The 27,836-nt window shown below is 46.5% G+C and overlaps 1 protein-coding gene and 16 non-coding genes across 17 annotated transcripts; all 17 read right to left on the bottom strand.

Moving 5' to 3' along the window:
• Positions 1 to 1,695: 1,695 nt before the first annotated feature.
• Positions 1,696 to 1,767, bottom strand: TRNAP-AGG (transfer RNA proline (anticodon AGG)). The gene has a single exon. It is a non-coding gene; the product is annotated as a tRNA-Pro (tRNA).
• A 203-nt stretch (positions 1,768 to 1,970) lies between these two features.
• Positions 1,971 to 2,042, bottom strand: TRNAP-AGG (transfer RNA proline (anticodon AGG)). Its single transcript has one exon. It is a non-coding gene; the product is annotated as a tRNA-Pro (tRNA).
• Positions 2,043 to 2,245: 203 nt separating this feature from the next.
• Positions 2,246 to 2,317, bottom strand: TRNAP-AGG (transfer RNA proline (anticodon AGG)). Its single transcript has one exon. It is a non-coding gene; the product is annotated as a tRNA-Pro (tRNA).
• A 5,165-nt stretch (positions 2,318 to 7,482) lies between these two features.
• Positions 7,483 to 7,554, bottom strand: TRNAP-AGG (transfer RNA proline (anticodon AGG)). The gene has a single exon. It is a non-coding gene; the product is annotated as a tRNA-Pro (tRNA).
• A 203-nt stretch (positions 7,555 to 7,757) lies between these two features.
• TRNAP-AGG (transfer RNA proline (anticodon AGG)) lies at positions 7,758 to 7,829 on the bottom strand. Its single transcript has one exon. It is a non-coding gene; the product is annotated as a tRNA-Pro (tRNA).
• A 203-nt stretch (positions 7,830 to 8,032) lies between these two features.
• On the bottom strand, positions 8,033 to 8,104 carry TRNAP-AGG (transfer RNA proline (anticodon AGG)). Its single transcript has one exon. It is a non-coding gene; the product is annotated as a tRNA-Pro (tRNA).
• A 203-nt stretch (positions 8,105 to 8,307) lies between these two features.
• Positions 8,308 to 8,379, bottom strand: TRNAP-AGG (transfer RNA proline (anticodon AGG)). Its single transcript has one exon. It is a non-coding gene; the product is annotated as a tRNA-Pro (tRNA).
• A 203-nt stretch (positions 8,380 to 8,582) lies between these two features.
• On the bottom strand, positions 8,583 to 8,654 carry TRNAP-AGG (transfer RNA proline (anticodon AGG)). Its single transcript has one exon. It is a non-coding gene; the product is annotated as a tRNA-Pro (tRNA).
• Positions 8,655 to 13,819: 5,165 nt separating this feature from the next.
• TRNAP-AGG (transfer RNA proline (anticodon AGG)) lies at positions 13,820 to 13,891 on the bottom strand. Its single transcript has one exon. It is a non-coding gene; the product is annotated as a tRNA-Pro (tRNA).
• Positions 13,892 to 14,094: 203 nt separating this feature from the next.
• Positions 14,095 to 14,166, bottom strand: TRNAP-AGG (transfer RNA proline (anticodon AGG)). The gene has a single exon. It is a non-coding gene; the product is annotated as a tRNA-Pro (tRNA).
• Positions 14,167 to 14,369: 203 nt separating this feature from the next.
• TRNAP-AGG (transfer RNA proline (anticodon AGG)) lies at positions 14,370 to 14,441 on the bottom strand. Its single transcript has one exon. It is a non-coding gene; the product is annotated as a tRNA-Pro (tRNA).
• Positions 14,442 to 18,153: 3,712 nt separating this feature from the next.
• LOC142571163 (uncharacterized) lies at positions 18,154 to 19,645 on the bottom strand. Its single transcript, XM_075679442.1, has one exon. It carries the CDS (start codon positions 19,615 to 19,617, stop codon positions 18,442 to 18,444), a length of 1,176 nt encoding a protein of 391 aa, XP_075535557.1. The 5' UTR covers positions 19,618 to 19,645; the 3' UTR covers positions 18,154 to 18,441.
• Positions 19,646 to 19,863: 218 nt separating this feature from the next.
• On the bottom strand, positions 19,864 to 19,935 carry TRNAP-AGG (transfer RNA proline (anticodon AGG)). The gene has a single exon. It is a non-coding gene; the product is annotated as a tRNA-Pro (tRNA).
• A 203-nt stretch (positions 19,936 to 20,138) lies between these two features.
• On the bottom strand, positions 20,139 to 20,210 carry TRNAP-AGG (transfer RNA proline (anticodon AGG)). Its single transcript has one exon. It is a non-coding gene; the product is annotated as a tRNA-Pro (tRNA).
• A 203-nt stretch (positions 20,211 to 20,413) lies between these two features.
• Positions 20,414 to 20,485, bottom strand: TRNAP-AGG (transfer RNA proline (anticodon AGG)). The gene has a single exon. It is a non-coding gene; the product is annotated as a tRNA-Pro (tRNA).
• A 2,862-nt stretch (positions 20,486 to 23,347) lies between these two features.
• On the bottom strand, positions 23,348 to 23,419 carry TRNAP-AGG (transfer RNA proline (anticodon AGG)). Its single transcript has one exon. It is a non-coding gene; the product is annotated as a tRNA-Pro (tRNA).
• A 4,282-nt stretch (positions 23,420 to 27,701) lies between these two features.
• TRNAP-UGG (transfer RNA proline (anticodon UGG)) lies at positions 27,702 to 27,773 on the bottom strand. Its single transcript has one exon. It is a non-coding gene; the product is annotated as a tRNA-Pro (tRNA).
• Positions 27,774 to 27,836: the final 63 nt, after the last annotated feature.

The following is a 27,836-nucleotide window of genomic DNA, read 5'->3' on the forward strand; positions in this document are numbered from 1 at the left end:
CTCCAGTTGGCTTTTAAGTTCATTGATCTGCTTTGTGAATGTACCAGGCGTATCGGCTTCTATTCTGTACGTAAAATCCAATTCTCGTTGTATTTCTTTCTGCTTTTTCCTTTCTTCGTATTTCATTACACTCGCTTTTTCTATTGCACAAATCTTTATTTCTTCTTTAAAAAGCTCCCACCGTTCTATCACGTCATCATGTCTCGCCAATAGCAGTTCAAACTTTTCCTTTACGCACTCTACAAATGATTCATTATGCAGCAGCTTGTCATTAAATAGCCACATTTTCCAATTAAAGCGCGAGGCCTCTTTATGCGTCCCAATTGTGACTGACACCAAACAATGGTCGCTGAATGACACATGCTTAACGTCATAACTATGGCACGCCGCTACTAAATGCAATGAAACATATACCCTATCCAGTCTCGCGTGGCTCGCACGCTGGTAGTGTGTAAAGACTGGCTGCGTCCCATTAGTTAATATATTTCCTATGTCTTCTAGATTATGGTCTTGCACCATTGCAATTAAGCGTGAGGCACTCTTATCCCTTAGTGGGGCATTTTTCACTCGATCAGCTACTAAGCAAACACAATTAAAATCTCCAAGCATAATTATTTGTCTTTCACAATTCAGGTACTGCTCGAGCCATTCAAAAAACACGTCTCGTTCATTTTCGGCGTTCGCCGCATATAGGCAGATGATTCGCCAGCAAGACTCGGACATAAGAAAATCTACTAAAACAAATCTACCACTTTGGCACACAAGCACGGTCTCAACAACTATTCCTAAACTGTTTCTAAGGAAAATGGCACATCCGCCTGACGTGCCGAAAGCATGAGAAACACAAACATCGTACCTTGCTCGGAAAGGCAGCACCATGCGGTCAGTTTGTTCCTCGCTATTTATTTTCGTCTCTTGTACAGCTACTACATCCAAGTCGTTCTCCAAGAAAAGGCGACTTAGCTGATACAGTTTCTTTCTAGCGTTTAAGCCTCGAACATTGATAGTCGCAATTTTTAGTGCTGTACCGAGATTTCTCGCCATTTAATAAAATTACATATACGCCATGGTGCATACCTCGTGAGCGCAGGCACACCAGAAAACCCGCCGCTTATTTCCAAGAAGCAACCCTATTCCCGATGCCTGCAATCCTCGAGCTTCGGCTTGGGTTGCACGGCAGAAGGCTCCAATCATTGTCCTTATTGGATAGTTGATGTGCGTCGACGTAGTCCCTAGGAACCGCAGAGCGTCAAAGCTCGCGGCTACGTTGACGGTTTCAACACCGCTTTTCTGTCTGGTGGAACGTTGGGCTTGGGCTTCAATGACGCGCGTCGAGTCGCCACCGTTTTCGTTGGTGGTTCCACAGACCCAACGACGTCTTGTCTGTCCTCGTCGTCCGTTGTAGCTTCGCGTCCTCGTTTGCCGACTGCGCCTCCGGTGGATTGCACCGTGACGTCCATGCTTTCCGTGTGTAGATCGAGAAACGAGCCGACGTCTTTTTCCCCCTTCGCGGCACGTTTACAGTGTCATAACATCTTCGCTGTCTGCAAAAACGAGGACAAAGAAGTGGGCATCTTTGATCACGTTTGTGCTGAGAAGAGAATAGGAACGTACTGAACAAAAAAGAATGGATAATATTCTTCGGTTTTATTTTAACATGTCTTTATATGCCGGCTGACAGTAAAAAGTAATAACGGGCTCGTCCGGGATTTGAACCAGGGACCTCTCGCACCCTAAGCGAGAATCATACCCCTAGACCAACGAGCCGACGTCTTTCCCCCTTCGCGGCACGTTTACAGTGTCATAACATCTTGGCTGTCTGCAAAAACGAGGACAAAGAAGTGGGCATCTTTGATCACGTTTGTGCTGAGAAGAGAATAGGAACGTACTGAACAAAAAAGAATGGATAATATTCTTCGGTTTTATTTGAACATGTCTATATATGCCGGCTGACAGTAAAAAGTAATAACGGGCTCGTCCGGGATTTGAACCCGGGACCTCTCGCACCCTAAGCGAGAATCATACCCCTAGACCAACGAGCCGACGTCTTTCCCCCTTCGCGGCACGTTTACAGTGTCATAACATCTTGGCTGTCTGCAAAAACGAGGACAAAGAAGTGGGCATCTTTGATCACGTTTGTGCTGAGAAGAGAATAGGAACGTACTGAACAAAAAAGAATGGATAATATTCTTCGGTTTTATTTGAACATGTCTATATATGCCGGCTGACAGTAAAAAGTAATAACGGGCTCGTCCGGGATTTGAACCCGGGACCTCTCGCACCCTAAGCGAGAATCATACCCCTAGACCAACGAGCCTTTTTTTTTTTCTTTATTGCCTGTTTGCAGCACAAACCAAGAACACATTCAAATGCTAAAACATGTCAACCACACTTTGGCTAACATTATATATTAAAATCGCTTCAGCTTGATCAGTTCATCAAGAATAGCCACCCACTCGGGAGGCTCACTCTGGGCACGATATATTTCCCGAATATACGCGACACTTTCGATGAAGTTTATTCTCGCCGGACGGGTATCGACATCCGAGTGTCGCACTGCCATTCTCGTTTTCCACAGACTGTGGAGGCCAAGGAGCATAAACATATCGTACGGAACTCCTCCTTCGTTATCGGTTGGCAAATATCGAATACCAAGAGGTGTAATCGGTAGTTCTTTTTTAAGTGTACGTTGTAAGATATCCCAATGAAATGTTGGGTCCCAGCAATCGATGAAAACGTGTTCAATGGTCTCTGGCTTTTTACAAAGTAAGCAGTTTACTGTCCATGGCACATATATTCCTTTTTCGTCTAACCATGTTTTTACGGGTAGCGTGTTTGTGTGTAGCTTAAAGAAAAACGTTTTTTGAGAGGGTCTAACTGGCATTTTTTTCACCCGTTTAAGTACATCATCTCCTTGGCCTCCCCAGTTTACAGACCTGTACAATGGTATTGGCAACATTGTATCAACTAAGTCTTTATACAGTGTTTTTCTTGTCACAGAGCACAGATATTCCATGGAAAACCGCACACGCAACATACGAAGTGAATCAACCACTTCGCGCAGATATCCCCTAATACTTCCTCCCTTCACATCACTGGTCGTTACAACATATTGCGGCAGTGCTTTTCCCAAACGAACTTGAATTACTGTGCGTAGAAAATCATTTCTCTGATCCCGAAAAAAAAGAAAACGCGACACAATTTGTCTGATAAACAAATGCGACAGACCTAGCCCACCACTTCGAGCTGAACGAAACAAATTGGTTCTGCTTATCCTTTCCCAACTGGAAGCCCATATGAATACGGCAAATACACGATGCATTTTTTGCACACTTGAGCGACACATTGATAACACTTGCATAATATACCACACTTTCGCTACTAAAAAGAGATTGCACACAGATGCACGTCCAGACATTGACAAATCTTGGCCAAACCAACCCTTTGATTTTTCACTCATTCTATCAGCTTCATCGGACCAGTACTGTGCAGTATCATTATAGTGCTCGAGCGGCACACCCAAGTACTTAGTTGGCGTTGTTGACCACCGGATGTTTGCAAAGTGAGCTGGTATAATGTCCCAATGACCGTGCCATATACCGATGCTTTTTTGCCAATTGATCTGGGACCCAGATTGTTCACAGTACTTCTTTACAAGATGTACAACTTCAAGTACGCTATCACGACCCTCGCAGAAGACTGCGATGTCATCAGCGTATGCCAGTACCTTGACTTCAGAAAGCTGTAGCCGAAATCCTCGGACGTTTTCATTGCGCATCACTGCTAAACAGAAAGGCTCGAGGTACAATGCAAAAAGCAATGGACTTAGTGGACACCCTTGTCTAAGGGAAGATCTGAGTGACAGCTTCTCGCTGAGGGACTTATTAATTATAATCTGTGTCGTGCATTGGTCGTAGGCCATTTTGACGCAATCTAAGATTACTTTCCCTACGTTAACATATTCCAAAACAAGAAAAAGAGCATCGTGGGACACACGGTCGAAGGCTTTCGCCAGGTCGAGTTGCAACAAAGCGACGCGTCTAGCGAAGACGTCGCAACACTCTAGAACGCTTCGCGCTACGTGGCTGTTTGTAGTAATAGTGCGGCCTTTTATGCCGCAAGTTTGATGCGGACCGACAAGATTTGTAATGACTGTTTGAAGTCTCTTTGCCAATACCTTCATGAGTATTTTATAATCGGTATTTGTAAGGCTAATTGGCCTGTATGACCCAACCGATAAAAGCGCCTTGTGGTCATCTGTTTTCGGTATTAAAACCATGTGTGCACTTCTGAAAGAAGGTGGCAGTCGCTTATATTTATGTGCCTCAGAGTATACATGCTCCAACACTTGAGCAAGCCCAGGTGCAAAAGCCTTATAAAAGGCGGCTCCTAAGCCATCGGGACCCGGTGATTTGCCTGCAGGAAGTTCTTCGATCGCGTGTTCTATTTCTCGGACGCTGATCGGTTCCTCGAGACTGGCTTTTACGTCGTCATCAACGCGCGGCATAAAATTCACGAAACTTGCTTCAAATTCAGCTCCCACGTGGATTGGGACGCCGAACAACTTGCGGTAGTGTTCAGTAAAGGCCTGTTCAATCATATTCGAGTCGGAAGTAACCTCATCCCGATAATTAATCTGTCTTATTTCATTTTTCCTTGCGTACCTCTTTTCATCGGCAATGGCGCGTTTGTTCGGCGTTCCATCAACCCACAGTCTTTCCGTCCGTGCCCGAATAACTGCTGCTCTATATTTTTCCGTGTCAATAGCTTCCATCGCGTTTTTAACTGTTCTGATTTCATCACTAAATTTTCCAGGTTCCGCACTGTCCATAGAAATCAGATAATTTAGTTCCTTCTGGAGCTCATTTTCTTTCATTTTTTCATTGTGTCTTCTAACAGTTCCTACTTCAATCGCAACCATTTTAACGCGAACCTTAAAGTCTTCCCATACTTCTGCCCAAGGTACACTCTCATTACTCAACATGCTTTGAATTTCGTGCTTTACATCGTTTATAAATTTGTCGTCACTTAAGTGTTTTTCGTTGAATTTCCAAAGTGCCCAATCGAACCACGGCTTTTTTGGCTTGGCACCGAGTGCAAACCACACTATACTGTGATCGCTAAAGGACACCGGCTTCACGACATAGTTATCGCATAGAGGCACAAGATCTAACGAGATGTAAGCTCTGTCAAGTCGTGCTTGGCTATCTCGTTGATAGTGCGTAAATTGCGGCTGCAAAGTACCGGCCAAAAGGCGACCAACGTCTTCTAGGTAGTAGTCATTTACTAAGGTGTTCAATATCACTGCGCTCTTGTCCTGCGGGAATTTACGTTTAGCACGATCTTCTGCATGACACACACAATTAAAGTCACCAAGAAAGATGATGTACTTGTCACAACGAAGGTACTCTTCTAGATTCGAGAAAAAACGACATCTTTCATTGATATCATTTGGCGCATACACACATATAATCCTCCATTGTGATCCATTAAAAGAAAAATCAAGAACAATAAAACGCCCACTTTCGCTCACAGTAACCATATCTTCATTTATACCAATACCCTTTCGAACCAAGACAGCGCATCCACCAGACGTGCCGATAGCGTGACATGTGCATATGTTATAATATGTTCTGAAAGGTGTTTCCATTTTGTTTGTTTGCTCCTCGCTTTCAACTTTCGTCTCTTGTATAGCTATAATATCGAGTTCATTTTCAACGCATAGTCGGCTGAGCTGGTACTGCCTCCGTCTTGAAGCGAGGCCGCGTACATTAATAGTAGCAACTCGTATTCCCCTCTTCAAATCCATTGTTAATAAGCGGGAAAGGTAGGCATAAAAGAAAACCGTATATAATCACACGTAGCACCTCTAGGTATACTTAAGTTACGTCTACAAGTGCTGACGGACAGAGCGGCTGTTTCGCGACACATTGAAGTGCAGTCCACAAAATACCTTGCTTGAGCAGCGGCTGACCTCCCCGACCCTTCGGTAGCGTTGGGCTCTCGCAAGCTCGCGTCTGAGTGCCTTTGCAGGCACAAGTCCCTACGGCTACTTTGGCGTCGGCGCCGCCGGTCTTTTGTCCGGCGGGATATTCGGCGTCGGCCGTAATGACGGCCGGCGCGTTACCACCGACTTTGGCGGCGGTTCCTCGCTGTTCGGTTTGCCAGTTTGCCCGCCGTCGCTTGTTGATTCTTCGTGTGTTCGCTTCCCGACCGCCACAACAGCATTGGTAACGTCCATCGCTTCGTTGTCAGATGATGCCATAGTCGAGACGGCAGGCGTTTCTTTGGCCGCGATGTCTTGCTTATGAACGTCGACGGCCGAGCCCCTGCTCACAGGTCGCGTAGGCGTTCCTGGCACACCTACCGCTCCGGCAGTCGTTTGCCCCTGCGGTTTCGGTGGTTGTGTCGCTGTGACCTTCACCTCGTTGGCGCTCCCGGCAGAGGCTTCCTCGGCATCCACTTCGTCCATAAGAAGTTCAGCGCTTTCATCTGCAGCCGTCGGCCCGGTCACGTTTGCGTATGTCCTCACGCACTGCGACTCGTCATGGCCGTGGCGACGACAACGGGCACAGCGCGGGACGTGGCAGTCGCGCCGGATCTGCCCTGTGTTGCGGCAACGAAGGCAGAGCGGTGCTCTTCCAGGAATCACCACGAGAGCTTCCTCACCGGCTACCCGTAACAGATGAGGCACGTCGTCCGCCCCCAAGCCTTTCCTCGGCATCAGGGTGACCAGGCGCGTTGAAGAACCTTTATCCTGAAGGCCATGCACCCGCCACCACTCTCTTGCCACATCCGTGACTCGGCCGTAAGGCGCCAGGGCTTCACGAATGTCCTCGTCCGGCACGTTGTGTAACATCCAGTGTAGCTTGAGGTGCATTGCTTGATTCCCAGGGTCGACGACGATACATGGTCTATCCTTCACCTTCAAGTCCTTTGCCCGCAGCAGTTCTTTCACTCCGTCACTACTTTTGAAAGTCACGGCCCACACATGACTCATTCGATACGCCCCTAGGGCGACAATGTCAGACAGCAACTTCATGCTCGACAGCATGTCACGGAAGTTTTCCGCCCGGTATGGCCTTGCACGCATATCAGCATGCAAAAATAAAGTATTCGTAACAAGTCGCCCTGTTGGTAGTTGAGGCAGTAGCACCTGATAATCAGGATCCTCGTTGACAAAAAACCTAGAACCGCGGCCCTGCTGGGCCGCTGATGCCGCTCCGACGGAGCTCATGACAGCCACGTCCTTCCACTTCGGTAGCCAAGACCAACGAGCCGACGTCTTTCCCCCTTCGCGGCACGTTTACAGTGTCATAACATCTTGGCTGTCTGCAAAAACGAGGACAAAGAAGTGGGCATCTTTGATCACGTTTGTGCTGAGAAGAGAATAGGAACGTACTGAAAAAAAAGAATGGATAGTGTTCTTCTGTTTTATTTGAACATATCTATATATGCCGGCTGACAGTAAAAAGTAATAACGGGCTCGTCCGGGATTTGAACCCGGGACCTCTCGCACCCTAAGCGAGAATCATACCCCTAGACCAACGAGCCGAGGTCTTTCCCCCTTCGCGGCACGTTTACAGTGTCATAACATCTTGGCTGTCTGCAAAAACGAGGACAAAGAAGTGGGCATCTTTGATCACGTTTGTGCTGAGAAGAGAATAGGAACGTACTGAACAAAAAAGAATGGATAATATTCTTCGGTTTTATTTGAACATGTCTATATATGCCGGCTGACAGTAAAAAGTAATAACGGGCTCGTCCGGGATTTGAACCCGGGACCTCTCGCACCCTAAGCGAGAATCATACCCCTAGACCAACGAGCCGACGTCTTTCCCCCTTCGCGGCACGTTTACAGTGTCATAACATCTTGGCTGTCTGCAAAAACGAGGACAAAGAAGTGGGCATCTTTGATCACGTTTGTGCTGAGAAGAGAATAGGAACGTACTGAACAAAAAAGAATGGATAATATTCTTCGGTTTTATTTTAACATGTCTTTATATGCCGGCTGACAGTAAAAAGTAATAACGGGCTCGTCCGGGATTTGAACCAGGGACCTCTCGCACCCTAAGCGAGAATCATACCCCTAGACCAACGAGCCGACGTCTTTCCCCCTTCGCGGCACGTTTACAGTGTCATAACATCTTGGCTGTCTGCAAAAACGAGGACAAAGAAGTGGGCATCTTTGATCACGTTTGTGCTGAGAAGAGAATAGGAACGTACTGAACAAAAAAGAATGGATAATATTCTTCGGTTTTATTTGAACATGTCTATATATGCCGGCTGACAGTAAAAAGTAATAACGGGCTCGTCCGGGATTTGAACCCGGGACCTCTCGCACCCTAAGCGAGAATCATACCCCTAGACCAACGAGCCGACGTCTTTCCCCCTTCGCGGCACGTTTACAGTGTCATAACATCTTGGCTGTCTGCAAAAACGAGGACAAAGAAGTGGGCATCTTTGATCACGTTTGTGCTGAGAAGAGAATAGGAACGTACTGAACAAAAAAGAATGGATAATATTCTTCGGTTTTATTTGAACATGTCTATATATGCCGGCTGACAGTAAAAAGTAATAACGGGCTCGTCCGGGATTTGAACCCGGGACCTCTCGCACCCTAAGCGAGAATCATACCCCTAGACCAACGAGCCTTTTTTTTTTTCTTTATTGCCTGTTTGCAGCACAAACCAAGAACACATTCAAATGCTAAAACATGTCAACCACACTTTGGCTAACATTATATATTAAAATCGCTTCAGCTTGATCAGTTCATCAAGAATAGCCACCCACTCGGGAGGCTCACTCTGGGCACGATATATTTCCCGAATATACGCGACACTTTCGATGAAGTTTATTCTCGCCGGACGGGTATCGACATCCGAGTGTCGCACTGCCATTCTCGTTTTCCACAGACTGTGGAGGCCAAGGAGCATAAACATATCGTACGGAACTCCTCCTTCGTTATCGGTTGGCAAATATCGAATACCAAGAGGTGTAATCGGTAGTTCTTTTTTAAGTGTACGTTGTAAGATATCCCAATGAAATGTTGGGTCCCAGCAATCGATGAAAACGTGTTCAATGGTCTCTGGCTTTTTACAAAGTAAGCAGTTTACTGTCCATGGCACATATATTCCTTTTTCGTCTAACCATGTTTTTACGGGTAGCGTGTTTGTGTGTAGCTTAAAGAAAAACGTTTTTTGAGAGGGTCTAACTGGCATTTTTTTCACCCGTTTAAGTACATCATCTCCTTGGCCTCCCCAGTTTACAGACCTGTACAATGGTATTGGCAACATTGTATCAACTAAGTCTTTATACAGTGTTTTTCTTGTCACAGAGCACAGATATTCCATGGAAAACCGCACACGCAACATACGAAGTGAATCAACCACTTCGCGCAGATATCCCCTAATACTTCCTCCCTTCACATCACTGGTCGTTACAACATATTGCGGCAGTGCTTTTCCCAAACGAACTTGAATTACTGTGCGTAGAAAATCATTTCTCTGATCCCGAAAAAAAAGAAAACGCGACACAATTTGTCTGATAAACAAATGCGACAGACCTAGCCCACCACTTCGAGCTGAACGAAACAAATTGGTTCTGCTTATCCTTTCCCAACTGGAAGCCCATATGAATACGGCAAATACACGATGCATTTTTTGCACACTTGAGCGACACATTGATAACACTTGCATAATATACCACACTTTCGCTACTAAAAAGAGATTGCACACAGATGCACGTCCAGACATTGACAAATCTTGGCCAAACCAACCCTTTGATTTTTCACTCATTCTATCAGCTTCATCGGACCAGTACTGTGCAGTATCATTATAGTGCTCGAGCGGCACACCCAAGTACTTAGTTGGCGTTGTTGACCACCGGATGTTTGCAAAGTGAGCTGGTATAATGTCCCAATGACCGTGCCATATACCGATGCTTTTTTGCCAATTGATCTGGGACCCAGATTGTTCACAGTACTTCTTTACAAGATGTACAACTTCAAGTACGCTATCACGACCCTCGCAGAAGACTGCGATGTCATCAGCGTATGCCAGTACCTTGACTTCAGAAAGCTGTAGCCGAAATCCTCGGACGTTTTCATTGCGCATCACTGCTAAACAGAAAGGCTCGAGGTACAATGCAAAAAGCAATGGACTTAGTGGACACCCTTGTCTAAGGGAAGATCTGAGTGACAGCTTCTCGCTGAGGGACTTATTAATTATAATCTGTGTCGTGCATTGGTCGTAGGCCATTTTGACGCAATCTAAGATTACTTTCCCTACGTTAACATATTCCAAAACAAGAAAAAGAGCATCGTGGGACACACGGTCGAAGGCTTTCGCCAGGTCGAGTTGCAACAAAGCGACGCGTCTAGCGAAGACGTCGCAACACTCTAGAACGCTTCGCGCTACGTGGCTGTTTGTAGTAATAGTGCGGCCTTTTATGCCGCAAGTTTGATGCGGACCGACAAGATTTGTAATGACTGTTTGAAGTCTCTTTGCCAATACCTTCATGAGTATTTTATAATCGGTATTTGTAAGGCTAATTGGCCTGTATGACCCAACCGATAAAAGCGCCTTGTGGTCATCTGTTTTCGGTATTAAAACCATGTGTGCACTTCTGAAAGAAGGTGGCAGTCGCTTATATTTATGTGCCTCAGAGTATACATGCTCCAACACTTGAGCAAGCCCAGGTGCAAAAGCCTTATAAAAGGTGGCTCCTAAGCCATCGGGACCCGGTGATTTGCCTGCAGGAAGTTCTTCGATCGCGTGTTCTATTTCTCGGACGCTGATCGGTTCCTCGAGACTGGCTTTTACGTCGTCATCAACGCGCGGCATAAAATTCACGAAACTTGCTTCAAATTCAGCTCCCACGTGGATTGGGACGCCGAACAACTTGCGGTAGTGTTCAGTAAAGGCCTGTTCAATCATATTCGAGTCGGAAGTAACCTCATCCCGATAATTAATCTGTCTTATTTCATTTTTCCTTGCGTACCTCTTTTCATCGGCAATGGCGCGTTTGTTCGGCGTTCCATCAACCCACAGTCTTTCCGTCCGTGCCCGAATAACTGCTGCTCTATATTTTTCCGTGTCAATAGCTTCCATCGCGTTTTTAACTGTTCTGATTTCATCACTAAATTTTCCAGGTTCCGCACTGTCCATAGAAATCAGATAATTTAGTTCCTTCTGGAGCTCATTTTCTTTCATTTTTTCATTGTGTCTTCTAACAGTTCCTACTTCAATCGCAACCATTTTAACGCGAACCTTAAAGTCTTCCCATACTTCTGCCCAAGGTACACTCTCATTACTCAACATGCTTTGAATTTCGTGCTTTACATCGTTTATAAATTTGTCGTCACTTAAGTGTTTTTCGTTGAATTTCCAAAGTGCCCAATCGAACCACGGCTTTTTTGGCTTGGCACCGAGTGCAAACCACACTATACTGTGATCGCTAAAGGACACCGGCTTCACGACATAGTTATCGCATAGAGGCACAAGATCTAACGAGATGTAAGCTCTGTCAAGTCGTGCTTGGCTATCTCGTTGATAGTGCGTAAATTGCGGCTGCAAAGTACCGGCCAAAAGGCGACCAACGTCTTCTAGGTAGTAGTCATTTACTAAGGTGTTCAATATCACTGCGCTCTTGTCCTGCGGGAATTTACGTTTAGCACGATCTTCTGCATGACACACACAATTAAAGTCACCAAGAAAGATGATGTACTTGTCACAACGAAGGTACTCTTCTAGATTCGAGAAAAAACGACATCTTTCATTGATATCATTTGGCGCATACACACATATAATCCTCCATTGTGATCCATTAAAAGAAAAATCAAGAACAATAAAACGCCCACTTTCGCTCACAGTAACCATATCTTCATTTATACCAATACCCTTTCGAACCAAGACAGCGCATCCACCAGACGTGCCGATAGCGTGACATGTGCATATGTTATAATATGTTCTGAAAGGTGTTTCCATTTTGTTTGTTTGCTCCTCGCTTTCAACTTTCGTCTCTTGTATAGCTATAATATCGAGTTCATTTTCAACGCATAGTCGGCTGAGCTGGTACTGCCTCCGTCTTGAAGCGAGGCCGCGTACATTAATAGTAGCAACTCGTATTCCCCTCTTCAAATCCATTGTTAATAAGCGGGAAAGGTAGGCATAAAAGAAAACCGTATATAATCACACGTAGCACCTCTAGGTATACTTAAGTTACGTCTACAAGTGCTGACGGACAGAGCGGCTGTTTCGCGACACATTGAAGTGCAGTCCACAAAATACCTTGCTTGAGCAGCGGCTGACCTCCCCGACCCTTCGGTAGCGTTGGGCTCTCGCAAGCTCGCGTCTGAGTGCCTTTGCAGGCACAAGTCCCTACGGCTACTTTGGCGTCGGCGCCGCCGGTCTTTTGTCCGGCGGGATATTCGGCGTCGGCCGTAATGACGGCCGGCGCGTTACCACCGACTTTGGCGGCGGTTCCTCGCTGTTCGGTTTGCCAGTTTGCCCGCCGTCGCTTGTTGATTCTTCGTGTGTTCGCTTCCCGACCGCCACAACAGCATTGGTAACGTCCATCGCTTCGTTGTCAGATGATGCCATAGTCGAGACGGCAGGCGTTTCTTTGGCCGCGATGTCTTGCTTATGAACGTCGACGGCCGAGCCCCTGCTCACAGGTCGCGTAGGCGTTCCTGGCACACCTACCGCTCCGGCAGTCGTTTGCCCCTGCGGTTTCGGTGGTTGTGTCGCTGTGACCTTCACCTCGTTGGCGCTCCCGGCAGAGGCTTCCTCGGCATCCACTTCGTCCATAAGAAGTTCAGCGCTTTCATCTGCAGCCGTCGGCCCCGTCACGTTTGCGTATGTCCTCACGCACTGCGACTCGTCATGGCCGTGGCGACGACAACGGGCACAGCGCGGGACGTGGCAGTCGCGCCGGATCTGCCCTGTGTTGCGGCAACGAAGGCAGAGCGGTGCTCTTCCAGGAATCACCACGAGAGCTTCCTCACCGGCTACCCGTAACAGATGAGGCACGTCGTCCGCCCCCAAGCCTTTCCTCGGCATCAGGGTGACCAGGCGCGTTGAAGAACCTTTATCCTGAAGGCCATGCACCCGCCACCGCTCTCTTGCCACATCCGTGACTCGGCCGTAAGGCGCCAGGGCTTCACGAATGTCCTCGTCCGGCACGTTGTGTAACATCCAGTGTAGCTTGAGGTGCATTGCTTGATTCCCAGGGTCGACGACGATACATGGTCTATCCTTCACCTTCAAGTCCTTTGCCCGCAGCAGTTCTTTCACTCCGTCACTACTTTTGAAAGTCACGGCCCACACATGACTCATTCGATACGCCCCTAGGGCGACAATGTCAGACAGCAACTTCATGCTCGACAGCATGTCACGGAAGTTTTCCGCCCGGTATGGCCTTGCACGCATATCAGCATGCAAAAATAAAGTATTCGTAACAAGTCGCCCTGTTGGTAGTTGAGGCAGTAGCACCTGATAATCAGGATCCTCGTTGACAAAAAACCTAGAACCGCGGCCCTGCTGGGCCGCTGATGCCGCTCCGACGGAGCTCATGACAGCCACGTCCTTCCACTTCGGTAGCCAAGACCAACGAGCCGACGTCTTTCCCCCTTCGCGGCACGTTTACAGTGTCATAACATCTTGGCTGTCTGCAAAAACGAGGACAAAGAAGTGGGCATCTTTGATCACGTTTGTGCTGAGAAGAGAATAGGAACGTACTGAAAAAAAAGAATGGATAGTGTTCTTCTGTTTTATTTGAACATATCTATATATGCCGGCTGACAGTAAAAAGTAATAACGGGCTCGTCCGGGATTTGAACCCGGGACCTCTCGCACCCTAAGCGAGAATCATACCCCTAGACCAACGAGCCGAGGTCTTTCCCCCTTCGCGGCACGTTTACAGTGTCATAACATCTTGGCTGTCTGCAAAAACGAGGACAAAGAAGTGGGCATCTTTGATCACGTTTGTGCTGAGAAGAGAATAGGAACGTACTGAACAAAAAAGAATGGATAATATTCTTCGGTTTTATTTGAACATGTCTATATATGCCGGCTGACAGTAAAAAGTAATAACGGGCTCGTCCGGGATTTGAACCCGGGACCTCTCGCACCCTAAGCGAGAATCATACCCCTAGACCAACGAGCCGACGTCTTTCCCCCTTCGCGGCACGTTTACAGTGTCATAACATCTTGGCTGTCTGCAAAAACGAGGACAAAGAAGTGGGCATCTTTGATCACGTTTGTGCTGAGAAGAGAATAGGAACGTACTGAACAAAAAAGAATGGATAATATTCTTCGGTTTTATTTGAACATGTCTATATATGCCGGCTGACAGTAAAAAGTAATAACGGGCTCGTCCGGGATTTGAACCCGGGACCTCTCGCACCCTAAGCGAGAATCATACCCCTAGACCAACGAGCCGACGTCTTTTTCCCCCTTCGCGGCACGTTTACAGTGTCATAACATCTTGGCTGTCTGCAAAAACGAGGACAAAGAAGTGGGCATCTTTGATCACGTTTGTGCTGAGAAGAGAATAGGAACGTACTGAACAAAAAAGAATGGATAATATTCTTCGGTTTTATTTGAACATGTCTTTATATGCCGGCTGACAGTAAAAAGTAATAACGGGCTCGTCCGGGATTTGAACCCGGGACCTCTCGCACCCTAAGTGAGAATCATACCCCTAGACCAGCGAGCTTTTTTTTTTCTTTATTACTGACGTGGCAACAAGGCTACAAAACAAGACATTTTATCAATACACAACGGTCACGACAAAAACTCTGCCACTGGTTGGCAGTCACAGGGCTAAAAACGCTTGAAATTCGCTAGCTCAGTCATCACACTGAGCCATGTTGGTTTTTCTTTTTGCAAATTATACATTTCCTTAATATGACAAATGCTTTCAATGAAGTATTCTCTAACAGGCCGGGCATTTACTTCAGCATGTCTCACAGCCATTCTAGTTTTCCATAAACTATGTAAGGACACCAGCATGAACATGTCATAGGGTACATTGTCTTCATTTAGAGTAGGCAAGAAACGAATCCCATATGGAGTAATCGGCAAGTCCTTCTTTAGTGTTCTCTGTAAGATGTCCCAATGGAACACAGCATCCCAGCAGTCAAGAAAAATGTGTTCTACTGTTTCGGGTTTTTGGCATAGTAAACAGTTGACGCTCCAAGGCACGGTAAGGCCTTTTTCATCTAGCCATGGTTTCACAGGTAAAGTATTGGTGTGAAGCTGGAAAAAGAAGGACTTTACCGACGGGCGTACTGGCATTCGTTTTACTCTTTTTAGTACGTCCTTTTCAGGTCCAATGCAGAACATCGAGCGATACAATGGCACCGGCAACATTGTGTCTACCCGGTCCTTATATAAGCGCTTTCGTGGTACCCTACTTAAGTATTCCATGGAAAACCGAACCTTTAACAGCTGAAAAGCCAAGACTACCTCTTTTAAGAAACCACGCGCTCTGCCTTGACTGCACCGATGTGACGATACAATAAACTCAGGTATAGCTTCGCTCAGCCTTGTTTGAAACATAGTTAATAAAAATGGGTCATTTTGGTCCCGTAAAAAAACAAACCTCGACACAATCTGCTTAATGAACAAATGTGCCAGACCTAATCCTCCATTTTTAACCGAACGAAAGAGATTAGTGCGACTCGTGCGCTCCCAGCTTGAACCCCATACAAACACTGCGAGTTCTCTGTGTAAACGTTGTATGTTAGCCCTTGACATGCACAACACTTGGAGCACGTAAGAAATTTTAGCGACGGCAAACAGGTTGCACACTGTCGCACGAGCAAACATAGAGAAATTGCGGCCTCCCCATTTAAGTGTACCTTCACGAACCCTTTCAGTTTCGGCATTCCAGTAATCAACGGCGTCACGGTAGTGCTCAAGCGGCACCCCTAGGTACTTTGCCGGCGTGACTGACCAGCGGATATCTGCAAACGTACTCGGATGGTCTTCCCAGTTGCCGATCCATACCCCTAGGGATTTATCAAAGTTTATAGCACTGCCTGTCATTCTGCAGTATGATAAAGCCTCTGCGACCGCTATTTCGATGCTTTCTTTATCCCGACAAAACAACGCGATGTCATCCGCGTATGCCAGCACTTTCACTTCCGCGGACTGCACTCTGAAACCCGATATTCTATTGTCATTCTTGATTTTCCTACAAAGCGGCTCTAGGTAAATCGCGAATAAAAGAGGCGACAAACCACACCCCTGGCGCACAGATGACCGGACGCTAAAGGTTTTGGTAACCTCCTTGTTTATAATGAGGCTGGCGGTACAGTCTTGATAGCACATCTTTACCCCATCTAAGATCAAATCCCCTACCTTTATGTGTTCTAGAATACTGAAAAGAATTTTATGGGCCACACGGTCGAAAGCCTTTTGCATATCTAACTGTAACATGGCACAGTGTTCACCTAGGTCGTTACAGTATTCTAAAATACTTCTGGCAATATGAATGTTTGTGTAGATAGACCTTCCTTTAATGCCGCATGTTTGATGCGACCCTACTATTCTGGTCACCACTCCCTGTAATCGCTTTCCGAGCACTCTTGTAAATATCTTATAGTCTACATTCATTAGTGATATCGGCCGGTAAGCATCGACAGCTAACAATTTTTCTGGGTCCTCGGATTTCGGTATCAGAACTACGTGCGATGTCCGAAAAGAAGGAGGAACCTGTTTTTGCTCACAGGCCTCCTTAAACAACCGTAACAGGATCTCACTGACATCTCTTTTGAAGGCTTTATAAAAGGCCGCTCCGAGTCCATCGGGTCCCGGAGACTTGCCTACAACTAAATCATCTATGGCTCCTTCCACTTCGGTGATGCTCAGAGGCCACTCCAGACGCTTTTGAATGTCTTCCTCTAATTGCGGCATGTTTGACAAAAAGTCCGTCTTGAATTCTTCTGTGACGTCTTTAACAGTCCCGAATAATTTGCTATAATGATCAAGAAATGCCTCTTCAATTTTTTGAGGTTGGCTCGTGATCTCGTTCTCGTATTGAATCATTCTGATTTCATTTCGCCTCGCGTATGCCTTTTCGTCAGATAAGGCTCGTTTAGAAGGTGTCTCACCTAGCCAAACCCTTTCAGCTCGTGCCCTTATAACTGCTCCTTTGAACTTTTCTTCTTCGATAAGCTCAAGCTAGCTTTTCAGTTGTCTTATTTCTTTTGTTCGGCTCCCAGGTCTCTCGCTTTCCCCGGTGTACAAAAAATCAAGCTCACGTTGCATTTCATTTTCTTTTTTCCTTTTAATAAATTTCTCTTTAGTGGCTTCTTCTATAGCACTCATCTTGACTCCTTGTTTAAAGTTCTCCCATAATTCTAGCACGTTGCCATCTTCGGCTTCGATCAAATTATCTAACTTTTGCTTCACGCTTTCACAAAAGGATTCGTTCATTAACAGCCGATCGTTGAACTTCCACAACTTCCAGTTAAACTTCGATTTTCTTTCTTTGGTACCTACACTAAAAGTTACAAGGCTGTGATCGCTGAATGAGACGTGTTTCACACTATAGCTGCCACACATCGGAACAAGCTCCAGTGCGACATACCCTCTATCTAGCCTTGCGTGACTTTGCCCTTGAAAATGTGTGAATGCAGGCGTGCCGGTAGAACACAGGAAATTACCGACGTCATCAAGATCAGATTCTTGCACTAGTGTGTTTAAAAGTAAAGCACTTTTGTCATGCACTGGAAGGTTTTTCACTCGATCGGCCGCGTAACATACACAATTAAAATCTCCTAGCAATACGACTTTCCTGTCACACTGTAAATGCTGATTTACTGTCTCAAAGAAAGGCACACGCTCACTTTCAGTGTTTGGGGCGTAGACACATATCACGCGCCAACCTACACCCAAAAAGGAAAAATCCACAAAAACCAGTCTTCCACTTTCACAAGAAAAGACCCCTTCTTCTCTAATTCCCAGGTTGTTTCTAATGAAGATAGCGCACCCCGCGGAAGTCCCAACAGCATGTGATACACAAACATTGTATCTATTGCGAAACTGCAGCACCATGCGATCCGTTTGTTCCTTACTTTCTATCTTTGTCTCCTGCACCGCTGCTATCTCAACATCTGTTTCTAAGAAAAGCCGGCTAAGCTGGTATTGCCGCTTTTTGGCACAAAGACCGCGGACATTTAGAGTAGCAAAACGAAGTGCAGTGTTTTGAGCCATTGGTATGTTTTTTGAAGAACAAACGAACCGCATGGTACCCACCTCATGCGTCTTGGGCCAAAGCTGCCTTCGCCTTTTGCACAAGCCTTCCGCAGCTGCCATGGCAGCCTTAGGAAGGCACAGTTGATGTCCCTGTCATAGCGTTCCATCGTCCCTTGAGTTTGGCTTGATCACTAGGCGGCCTAGATGAGACGCCGCGAAGCACACGCTCTCGCGGCTACGTCGGCGGCGTCTCCGCCGCCCTCCGGTCCGGAGGCATGTTCGGACGCGGCCTCAGCGTTGACCGCCGAATGATCGCAGCCTTTGGCGGCGGTCCTTCCGAGATCCTTGCAGCCAGGGCCTCATGCTCGTCCAGCGTAGCGTCGTGGCCACGCTTGGAGACTGAGGCTCCGCTTGTTCCCTCGCTTACTTCCATGACTGCTGGCTCCTCAGGTGACTTCGACGGCTTTGAGGCATCCTGCACTTTCACGACGCCGGTGGCGTCGCCAGCTGCGTCGCTCAGCTTTCGGCTTTCCTTGTTAACACTTGCGTCGTGGGGCATGTCGGGCGGGATTAACGTTGCCGCATCAAGTTCCTCGAGCTTCGGCGTTGCTTCGCTTGCGGCTTCTTCAGCGTCAGCCTCGTCCATGACGAGTTCCGCAGTGTCTTCTCCTCCAACCGGCCCCGCAACACTTGCGTACGTCTTCACGCACTGAGATTCTTCGTGTCCAAAACGACGGCAGTGCGTGCAGCGAGGAACTCGGCATTCTCGTCTGATATGGCCCTTACTGTGACACCGCAGGCACAATGGCGCTCTTCCAGGCGCGACTAGGAGGGCCATGTCACCGGCTACGCGAAGCTGGTGTGGAAGGTCATCAACCTTAATGCCGTTATGGAGCTTGAGGCGCACCAGGCGTGTCGTCGACCCCTTGTCTTGGATCCCTTGAACTCTCCACTTTTCCTTCGAGACCTCGGTCACCTTTCCGAACGGAGCAAGCGCTACACGCACATCTTCGTCGGCCACATTGAAAAGAAGCCAGTGAAGCTTCAAACGCACGTCCTGGTTTGCCGGATCAATAACCAAACAACGTTGGCCCTTCACCTTCATTTCGCCGCATTCCAAAGCTTTCTTCATCCCTTCCATGCTCTTGAAAGTCACAGCCCATACGTGGCTCATCTGGTATGCCCCCAACGCTACCACTTCAGGGAGCAAACCAAGACGCGCCAACGTGTCCCGGAAATGTTCGACTCGGTAAGGCCTCGACCGGACCTCCGCGTGCAAAAATAAAGTATTCAAAACACTACGACCTGATGGCAGAGTAGGCAAAACCACTTCGTATCCCTCGGTATCCATTCCGTCGATCCTGTCACCGCGGCCGCTGTTAGCCGCAACCACCGCTCCTTGGGAGCCCATGAAACGCACGTCCTTCCACTTCGGTAGCCAAGACGCGTCCAGCCGACGTCTTTCCCCCTTCGCGGCACCTTTACAGTGTCATAACATCTTGGCTGTCTGCAAAAACGAGGACAAAGAAGTGGGCATCTTTGATCACGTTTGTGCTGAGAAGAGAATAGGAACGTACTGAAAAAAAAGAATGGATAGTGTTCTTCTGTTTTATTTGAACATATCTATATATGCCGGCTGACAGTAAAAAGTAATAACGGGCTCGTCCGGGACTTGAACCCGGGACCTCTCGCACCCTAAGCGAGAATCATACCCCTAGACCAACGAGCCGACGTCTTTCCCCCTTCGCGGCACGTTTACAGTGTCATAACATCTTGGCTGTCTGCAAAAACGAGGACAAAGAAGTGGGCATCTTTGATCACGTTTGTGCTGAGAAGAGAATAGGAACGTACTGAACAAAAAAGAATGGATAATATTCTTCGGTTTTATTTGAACATGTCTATATATGCCGGCTGACAGTAAAAAGTAATAACGGGCTCGTCCGGGATTTGAACCCGGGACCTCTCGCACCCTAAGCGAGAATCATACCCCTAGACCAACGAGCCGACGTCTTTCCCCCTTCGCGGCACGTTTACAGTGTCATAACATCTTGGCTGTCTGCAAAAACGAGGACAACGAAGCGGGCATCTTTGATCACGTTTGCGCTGAGTAGAGAATAGGAACGTACTGAACAAAAAAGAATGGATAATGTTCTTCGGTTTTATTTGAACATGTCTTTATATGCCGGCTGACAGTAAAAAGTAATGACGGGCTCGTCCGGGATTTGAACCCGGGACCTCTCGCACCCTAAGCGAGAATCATACCCCTAGACCAAGGAGCCGACGTTGCTTTTTTTTTTCTTTATTTCCTCGTTACAGAAATGCCATGCGAATACATTGTGAAAAGAGAATCAGCTTAGCTTATGCTGACTCTCTAAAATTAAAATCGCTTGAATTTAGCCAACTCATCGAACAGCGGCAACCAATCGGGCGGTTCTTTCTGGGCTTTGTACACTTCACGCATGTAGACGACACTTTCAATAAAGTTTTCTGGCACAGAATGGGCATTTACATCAGCATGACATACCGACATTCTTGTGGACCATATACTATGGAGGCTCAGCAGCATAATAAGGTCATATGGAATATCGTTATTGCCTGTGTCTAAGTATCTGATACCACGTGGGGTTATTGGTAATGCTTTCTTTAATGTTCGTTGTAAGATGTCCCAATGAAAAAAGGGATCCCAACAATCAATGAAGACGTGATCGACAGTCTCTGGTTTTTTACACAATATACAATCGGTGGTCCACGGCCCATATATTCCCTTGTCGGCCAGCCAAGTCTTTACAGGCAAGGTATTTGTGTGGAGTTTGAAGAAGAATGATTTTACCGATGGTTTCACAGGCATTCTTTTGACCCTTTTGAGGACATCATCGCCTGAACCTCCATAGTATGCTAACCTATACATTGGAACTGGCATTAATGAGTCTATCATGTCATGGTACAATTTCTTTCTTTTGACGGAACTTAAATATTCTAGCGAGAATCCAACACTAAGCGTACGGAAAGATAACACTACTTCCTGAAGGAAACCTTTCACTGGAGGGGATTCAACATTGGAACACGAAACAATGAAGTCAGGTAACAGATTACCTAATCGCACTTGTGTCATGGTGCGCAAAAATGGATCACTGTGGTTCCGCAAGAACATAAACCGCTATACAATCTGGCGCACGAATAGGTGTGACAATCCAAGACCACCGCTGCGAACTGATCTGAACAAATTAGAGCGGCTGCAGCGTTCCCAAGTTGAGTTCCAAATGAACACAGCGAACACTCGATGCAGTTTCTGTACATTCACTCGCGACATGAATAGCGCTTGTAGTATGTACCATATTTTTGCAACCAGAAAAATGCTGCACACAGCGGAGCGCGCGAACATTGAGAGATTGCGCCCTTGCCATGCCAGCGCTTTTTCCTTCGCCGTCTGTGTTTCCTGTTCCCAGAACTGCTTACTGTCTTTGTAATGTTCAAGCGGCACGCCAAGATATTTCACAGGCATGGTCACCCACTGTATGTTTGCGAAACTGCGTGGTTTGCTTTGCCACGCGCCATGCCAAAACCCGATGCACTTATCCCAGTTTATGGCACTACCTGTTATTTCACAATAAGTTTTCGCCAGAGTTACCACTTCGCTGACACTGTCATAGTCATCGCCAAACACTGCTAGATCGTCTGCGTAGGAAAGCACTTTCACCTCACTTTGCTGTAATTTGAAACCTCTTATTTTCTCGTTCTCTTTAATGGCTAAGCAAAAAGGCTCCAGGTATATTGCGAAAAGCAATGACGAAATTGGGCACCCCTGTTTCAGAGATGAGCAGACATTGACACTTCTCGTGAGACTCTTGTTAATAATCAGCCGTGTGCTGCAGTCTGTGTACACCATTTTTAAGCCATCTATAATCACTGATCCTATGTTCGTGTATTCTAAAATCTCGAAGAGAATATCATGAGCCACACGGTCAAATGCCTTCTCCAGGTCTAGCTGCAACATTGCAACTTTACCCTCGAAAGCATCGACGCATTCTAGAATGCTGTAGTGACCTAGATATGGTCACTACGTGTGATACCGCCAGCTTGACTGGCGGAGCCATGTACTACAGAATAGAGGACACCACTTTATGCATAGTGCATGGGTCGCTCAAGGTAAGCGCTATGCGACCCGATTGTTCTTACTCATAATGGAGGCCGCAATTAACACCGCGATTCGTATTGCCACGCTAAATGTCCGAGGACTAAGCACGAGGCGGCGGCAATATCAATTGAGTCGTATCTTTCTGGAAAACGATCTCGACATAATCGCAGTTCAGGAAACCAAGATAGCGAGTCAAGAGCAAACGGATCGCATGGTGCAACAATTCGTTCCCCGTTACAATGTATGCGTCTGTCATGCGGCCGGCACATCGGGGGGCTGCGCTATTTTTTTGCGCAATAGCCTAAATATAAGTGTAGAAGCAGTCACAGTGTGTGAAACGGGACGCCTGGTTGTTGTCGATTTTACCTTGAATGAAGTTTTCTGGCGAGTTATCTGTATTTACGCCCCTAATAGAGAGGGCGAGAGACAGTCTTTTTTTGAACGAGTTGAGGATTATTTAAAGACCGACAAGCTTTTGGTTTTACTTGGCGATTTTAACTGCGTTTGTTTTCCGGAGGATCGCGTAAAAAAACTGCCGCTGAATGATCGTAGTGCACTGCTATTGAACAATCTTGTCAGTGAATACAACCTGGAAGACGTCGGCTATGTGTTGTACGATCACAGTGTTCCGCGTTTTACTCATTTTCAAGGACTTAGCCATGCTCGGCTAGATAGAGCTTATGTGTCATTGGAACTGGTGCCGTTATGCAAAACGTACGAGAACAAGCAAGTCTCTTTTAGTGACCACAGTTTGGTTGCCTTCACAATAGGAACAAAAGAACGAAAAACGAGCCGACGTTGCTTCTTATTCGCGGCACGTTTACAGTGTCATAACATCTTGGCTGTCTGCAAAAACGAAGACAAAGAAGTGGGCATCTTTGATCATGTTTGTGCTGAGAAGAGAATAGGAACGTACTGAAAAAAAAAGAATGGATAGTGTTCTTCTGTTTTATTTGAACATGTCTTTATATGGCCGGCTGACTGTAAAAAGAAAAAAAGTAATAGCGGGCTCGTCCGCGATTTGAACCCGGGACCTCTCGCACCCTAAGCGAGAATCATACCCCTAGACCAACGAGCCCTTCTTTTTCTTTATTGCCACTTCCTTACATTTTCACATACTCGTACATCTTATCAGCAACACAGCCAAAAACAAACCAAACAAATAAAATATTCGACGCATCATGTAGAAAAAGAAACATGCTGTAACACAGCGGCCAGCACGACTTGGCTGACTATGTCTATTAGAATTCTTTGAGGAATGCCACTGCTTCTATCCTTGGTAGCCACTCAGGTTCAACAACTTGTCCTTTTTGTGCTTCTATAAAGCGGGACATGTGTTCACGGAAATGCAGGCGTGCAGGCCGCGCGTCTGGGTCCCAATAGAAGCCTTCCATTCGGCCTCGCCATAGACAGTAGAGGCCTGTCAGCATGACGAGGTCAAGTGGGACCCCATCCTCGTAATCTAACTGCAGAAATTTGATGCCGTGCGGATCTAACGGGAAATCCTTCTTTATGGTTCTTTGGAGGACATCCAAAAAGAACAGCCCCTCCCAACAATGCAGGAAAACATGGTCAACTGTTTCTCGTTGACCATGTTTCCGGCATGTAATACCCGCGTTCTTCCAAAAACGTTCTCACTGTCAGTGTACCAGTGTGAAGCTTGAAAAAAATAAAGATTTCACTCCTGGCGGCACGTGCATTCCTTTTACGCGTTTTAAAACGTTATTACCTTGACCTCTACTATATATATGGTTCTGTACATGGTCACTGGAAAAATAACTGCACACAGGTCACTGTGCAATTTCTTTCTTTTTACACTGAACAGATAATCATTCGAAAACCGTACTGACAAAAAACGGACACTCGCTACTATTTCTTTAAAAAAACCCGAATACAGTTCAATCGTCACTTACAGCGCATACATAGACGTCTATGTATGCGCTGTAAGTGACGACTGAACCATGGAATACCAACTATCCCGTACTCAAACCTTGCTTCCGAATACAGTACCAGGCATTATTTCACTGCTGATAACAAACTCTGGAATCGCATAACAAAGTCTCACTTGGCACACCGTTCTTAAGAACGGGTCCTTGACCCCCCCGTCACGAAAGAAAAAAAATCTATTTACAAACTGTCGCACGAAAAGGTACGCCAGACCCAGGCCCCCCATTTTTCACTCGCCGAAAAAGATTCGCGCGGCTGCAGCGTTCCCAGCTGGATGCCCAAATAAAGACAGCAAAAACTCGATGCAACTTCTGCACATACATTCGCGAACAATACAACACTTGCATAATATACCATAATTTACTAACAAAAAATAAATTGCACACTGGCGCCCCTGCGAAAATTGAGAGGTGTGCACCTTTCCACCTCTCCGCCCTTTCTCGTGTTTCTTTCACATTGTATAGCCATAAATAATCAGTTTTCTTATAATCTTCCAAGGGAACGCCGAGGTACTTTACTGGGGTTTCAACCAACTTCACGTTAGCAAATGCGTCGGTTGCTGACGGCCACTCGCCATGCCAGAACCCCAGGCACCTTTCCCCATTCACAAAGCTCCCTGTCATTTCCCCAAACCTTCTTACTACCGCAATGGTCTCCAGGAGACTCTTTTTCCATACAGCACACAGCTATATCATCAGCGTACGCCAAGAGCTTTACCTCCGACGCCTGTAATCGGAAGCCATGAACCCGGTCATTTTAAATAATTGCTAGACATAGCGTTTCAATATAAATACAAAATAAGAGCGGACTCGCTGGGCGCCCTTGACGCACACTCCGCTGGACCTCAACGGGGCCCCCCAATCTGTTGTTGACTATGAGGCGCGTTTTGCAGTTTCAATACGCTATGGATATACCGTCCGTGATGATTGACCCTAAATTAACATGTTCAAGTATGCCAAACAAAATGGCATGAGGTACACAATCAAATGCCTTTTCTAGGTCAAGCTGAATGATTGCGAACGCCGACCGATAGGCATCACACCACCCAAGCACACACCTCATAGAATGAATATTAGTAAAAATAGAGCGACCCTTAATACCACAGGTTTGATGGGATCCTACAATCTGCGTTATAACTGTCTGAAGTTTAAAAGCCAATATTTTCACATTTTATAATCAGAGTTAGTTAATGAAATTGGTCTGTATGAGGTCACAAGTCCTAGCTTATCCTTTTATTCTGTTTTTGGAATTAGCACAGTGCGTGCTTTGGAGAATGACAGGGGCAACGTTCCCAACTCAAATGCTTCGTCAAAGACATTTTCAACTCAGAGGAAAGGTCATGTTGAAATGCTTTGTAAAATGCTGCTCTCAGACCATCCGGCCCGGGCGACTTGCCATAGTTAAGATCATGCATCGCCTTTTCTATTTCTGCTATTGATATCGGCGCTTCGACAACTGCTATTCTTTCTTGCGACAGCCGCGGCATGCGTTCCAAGAATGCTGCTTTAAAACCTTCCACATCTACTGATTTATGGGCAAATAACCTTTCATAGAATCGAAAAAACGCTTGGCCTATGCCCTCTGTATCTGTTATCTCAACACCGCTTTCTTCTATCACATCGATGTGCTTGCGGCGACCATGGGCCTTTTCGATTCCCAGCGCTCGCTTTGTGGGCGTCTCCCCTGCAGCCCAAGCCTTTGCGCTGGCCCGCGCGAGCGCTCCCCGACAGCGTTCTTCGTCTATTACTTCGAGTTTCTGTTTTATGCTACGGATGTCTTCTTTAAACTTGCCCGGCTCTCGACACTTAAGCTTAACCAGCCTTTCGAGCATCGTTCTTAAATTTCTTTCTTTGACTTTTTCCTCATACTTAAGGCAGCTAGATCGCTCTATGGCTTTCATTTTGACATGTTGCTTTAATAAGTCCCATTGTGCGCCAACAGTGGGTGTCCGTTCTGCTTTCATTTCGTTTATCGCCTCTTTCACAGCTTGAATAAAGCATTCGTCGCCCAGAAGCTTTACCTTTATTTTCCACAAATCACATGAAGATGTGTTTTGTTTTGCCTTGCTTCCCATCAGACATTTAACTAGACAGTGGTCCGAGAACGACACGGGTTCTACATGATACTGGGTGCAAAAGGGTAATATCTCTACAGACGAATAAATACGGTCAAGGCGAGCGTGACTCAGTCCTTGAAAATGCGTAAACTGCACTTCTCTCGCTCCTTCAAGGCATTCTGCTACATCATCTACATCATGTTCTGCAATTAACCGTGACAATAGCTGACTACTTCTATCTTTATACCCGTGTGCGTTGCTTCGGTCCCGAGTGTTCAAAACGCAGTTAAAATCTCCTAACATAAGAACATGTTTGTCTTTACTCTGATACTGCTCTGCGCTAAGAAAAAATCTGTGCCTCTCATCTGTACCGTTCGGCGCGTAAAAACATATTACTCTCCAGTGAACCTCACTATAATGAAAATCAACAACGATCAATCTGCCACTTTGGCATGAATGAACATTCTCTACAACAAAGCCCGTCAACTTTTTCAAAAATAGTAGGCATCCCGCTGACTGGCCCACCGCGTGACTCACTGACACGTAATAACGAGACGTGAAGCGAAGCATCATAATTCGGGTCTGCTCCTCCCCTTCAACTTTTGTTTCTTGCACTGCCAACGTGTCGAGGTCGTGGTTCGCCAACAATCTGTACACTTGGTTCTGCTTTTTCTTTGCGGCCAGGCCTCGAACATTTAAAGTGGCCGAATTGAGCGACAGATTGTGTGCCATGTTTTTTGTCATTTCCTTCAAGGCTAGTAGCTTCTTGGTAGCGTCTCCATTGAACATGGTAACCGCCCAGACATGGTTAATCTGATAGGCACCGAGTGCAACAACTTCCGGCAGCATCCCGGCAAGGGCCAGAGCGTCCCTGAAATCTTCGACACTGTAAGGCCGTGCTCACACGTCGCCTTGCAGAAATACCGTATTGGGGACGATGCGTCCTGTTAGCAGTTGTGGCAAAACAAAAGAGTAATCTTCTTCTTGGTTCCTGTTACCGCGGCTAGCAAGGGCAGCAATCGCCACTCCAACGGAGCTCATGATTCGACGATCCGCACAGCACGGCTGCCGGAAGCAAAATCTCTGCACTACAGGGGCCACACGTACGCTGACATGCGGGCGACAGTCCCTTAGACCAACGAGCCGACGTCTTTTCCCATTGGCGGCACGTTTACAGTATCGTAACATCTTGTCTCTCTGCAAAAACGACGACAAAGAAGTGGGCATCTTTGATCATGTTTGTTCTGAGAAGAGAATAGCAACGTACTGAAAAAAGAATGGATAATGTTGTTCGGAGTTATTTAAAAATTTCTTTATATGGGGGGGGCGACTGAAAGTAAAAAGAAAAAGCAATAACGGGCTCGTCCGGGATTTGAACCCGGGACCTCTCGCACCCAAAGCGAGAATCATACCCCTAGACCAACGAGCCGACGTCTTTCCACATTTGCGGCACGTTTACAGTATCGTAACATCTTGTCTCTCTGCAAAAAAC

This window comes from Dermacentor variabilis, chromosome 1 (genome assembly GCF_050947875.1).
Source record: "Dermacentor variabilis isolate Ectoservices chromosome 1, ASM5094787v1, whole genome shotgun sequence".
Taxonomy (NCBI): Eukaryota; Metazoa; Arthropoda; class Arachnida; order Ixodida; family Ixodidae; genus Dermacentor; species Dermacentor variabilis.

Bases quoted from the DNA above. Each gene is read 5' to 3' on its own strand.
- LOC142571163 (XM_075679442.1), bottom strand. From the start codon at position 19,617: ATGGGCTCCCAAGGAGCGGTGGTTGCGGCTAACAGCGGCCGCGGTGAC.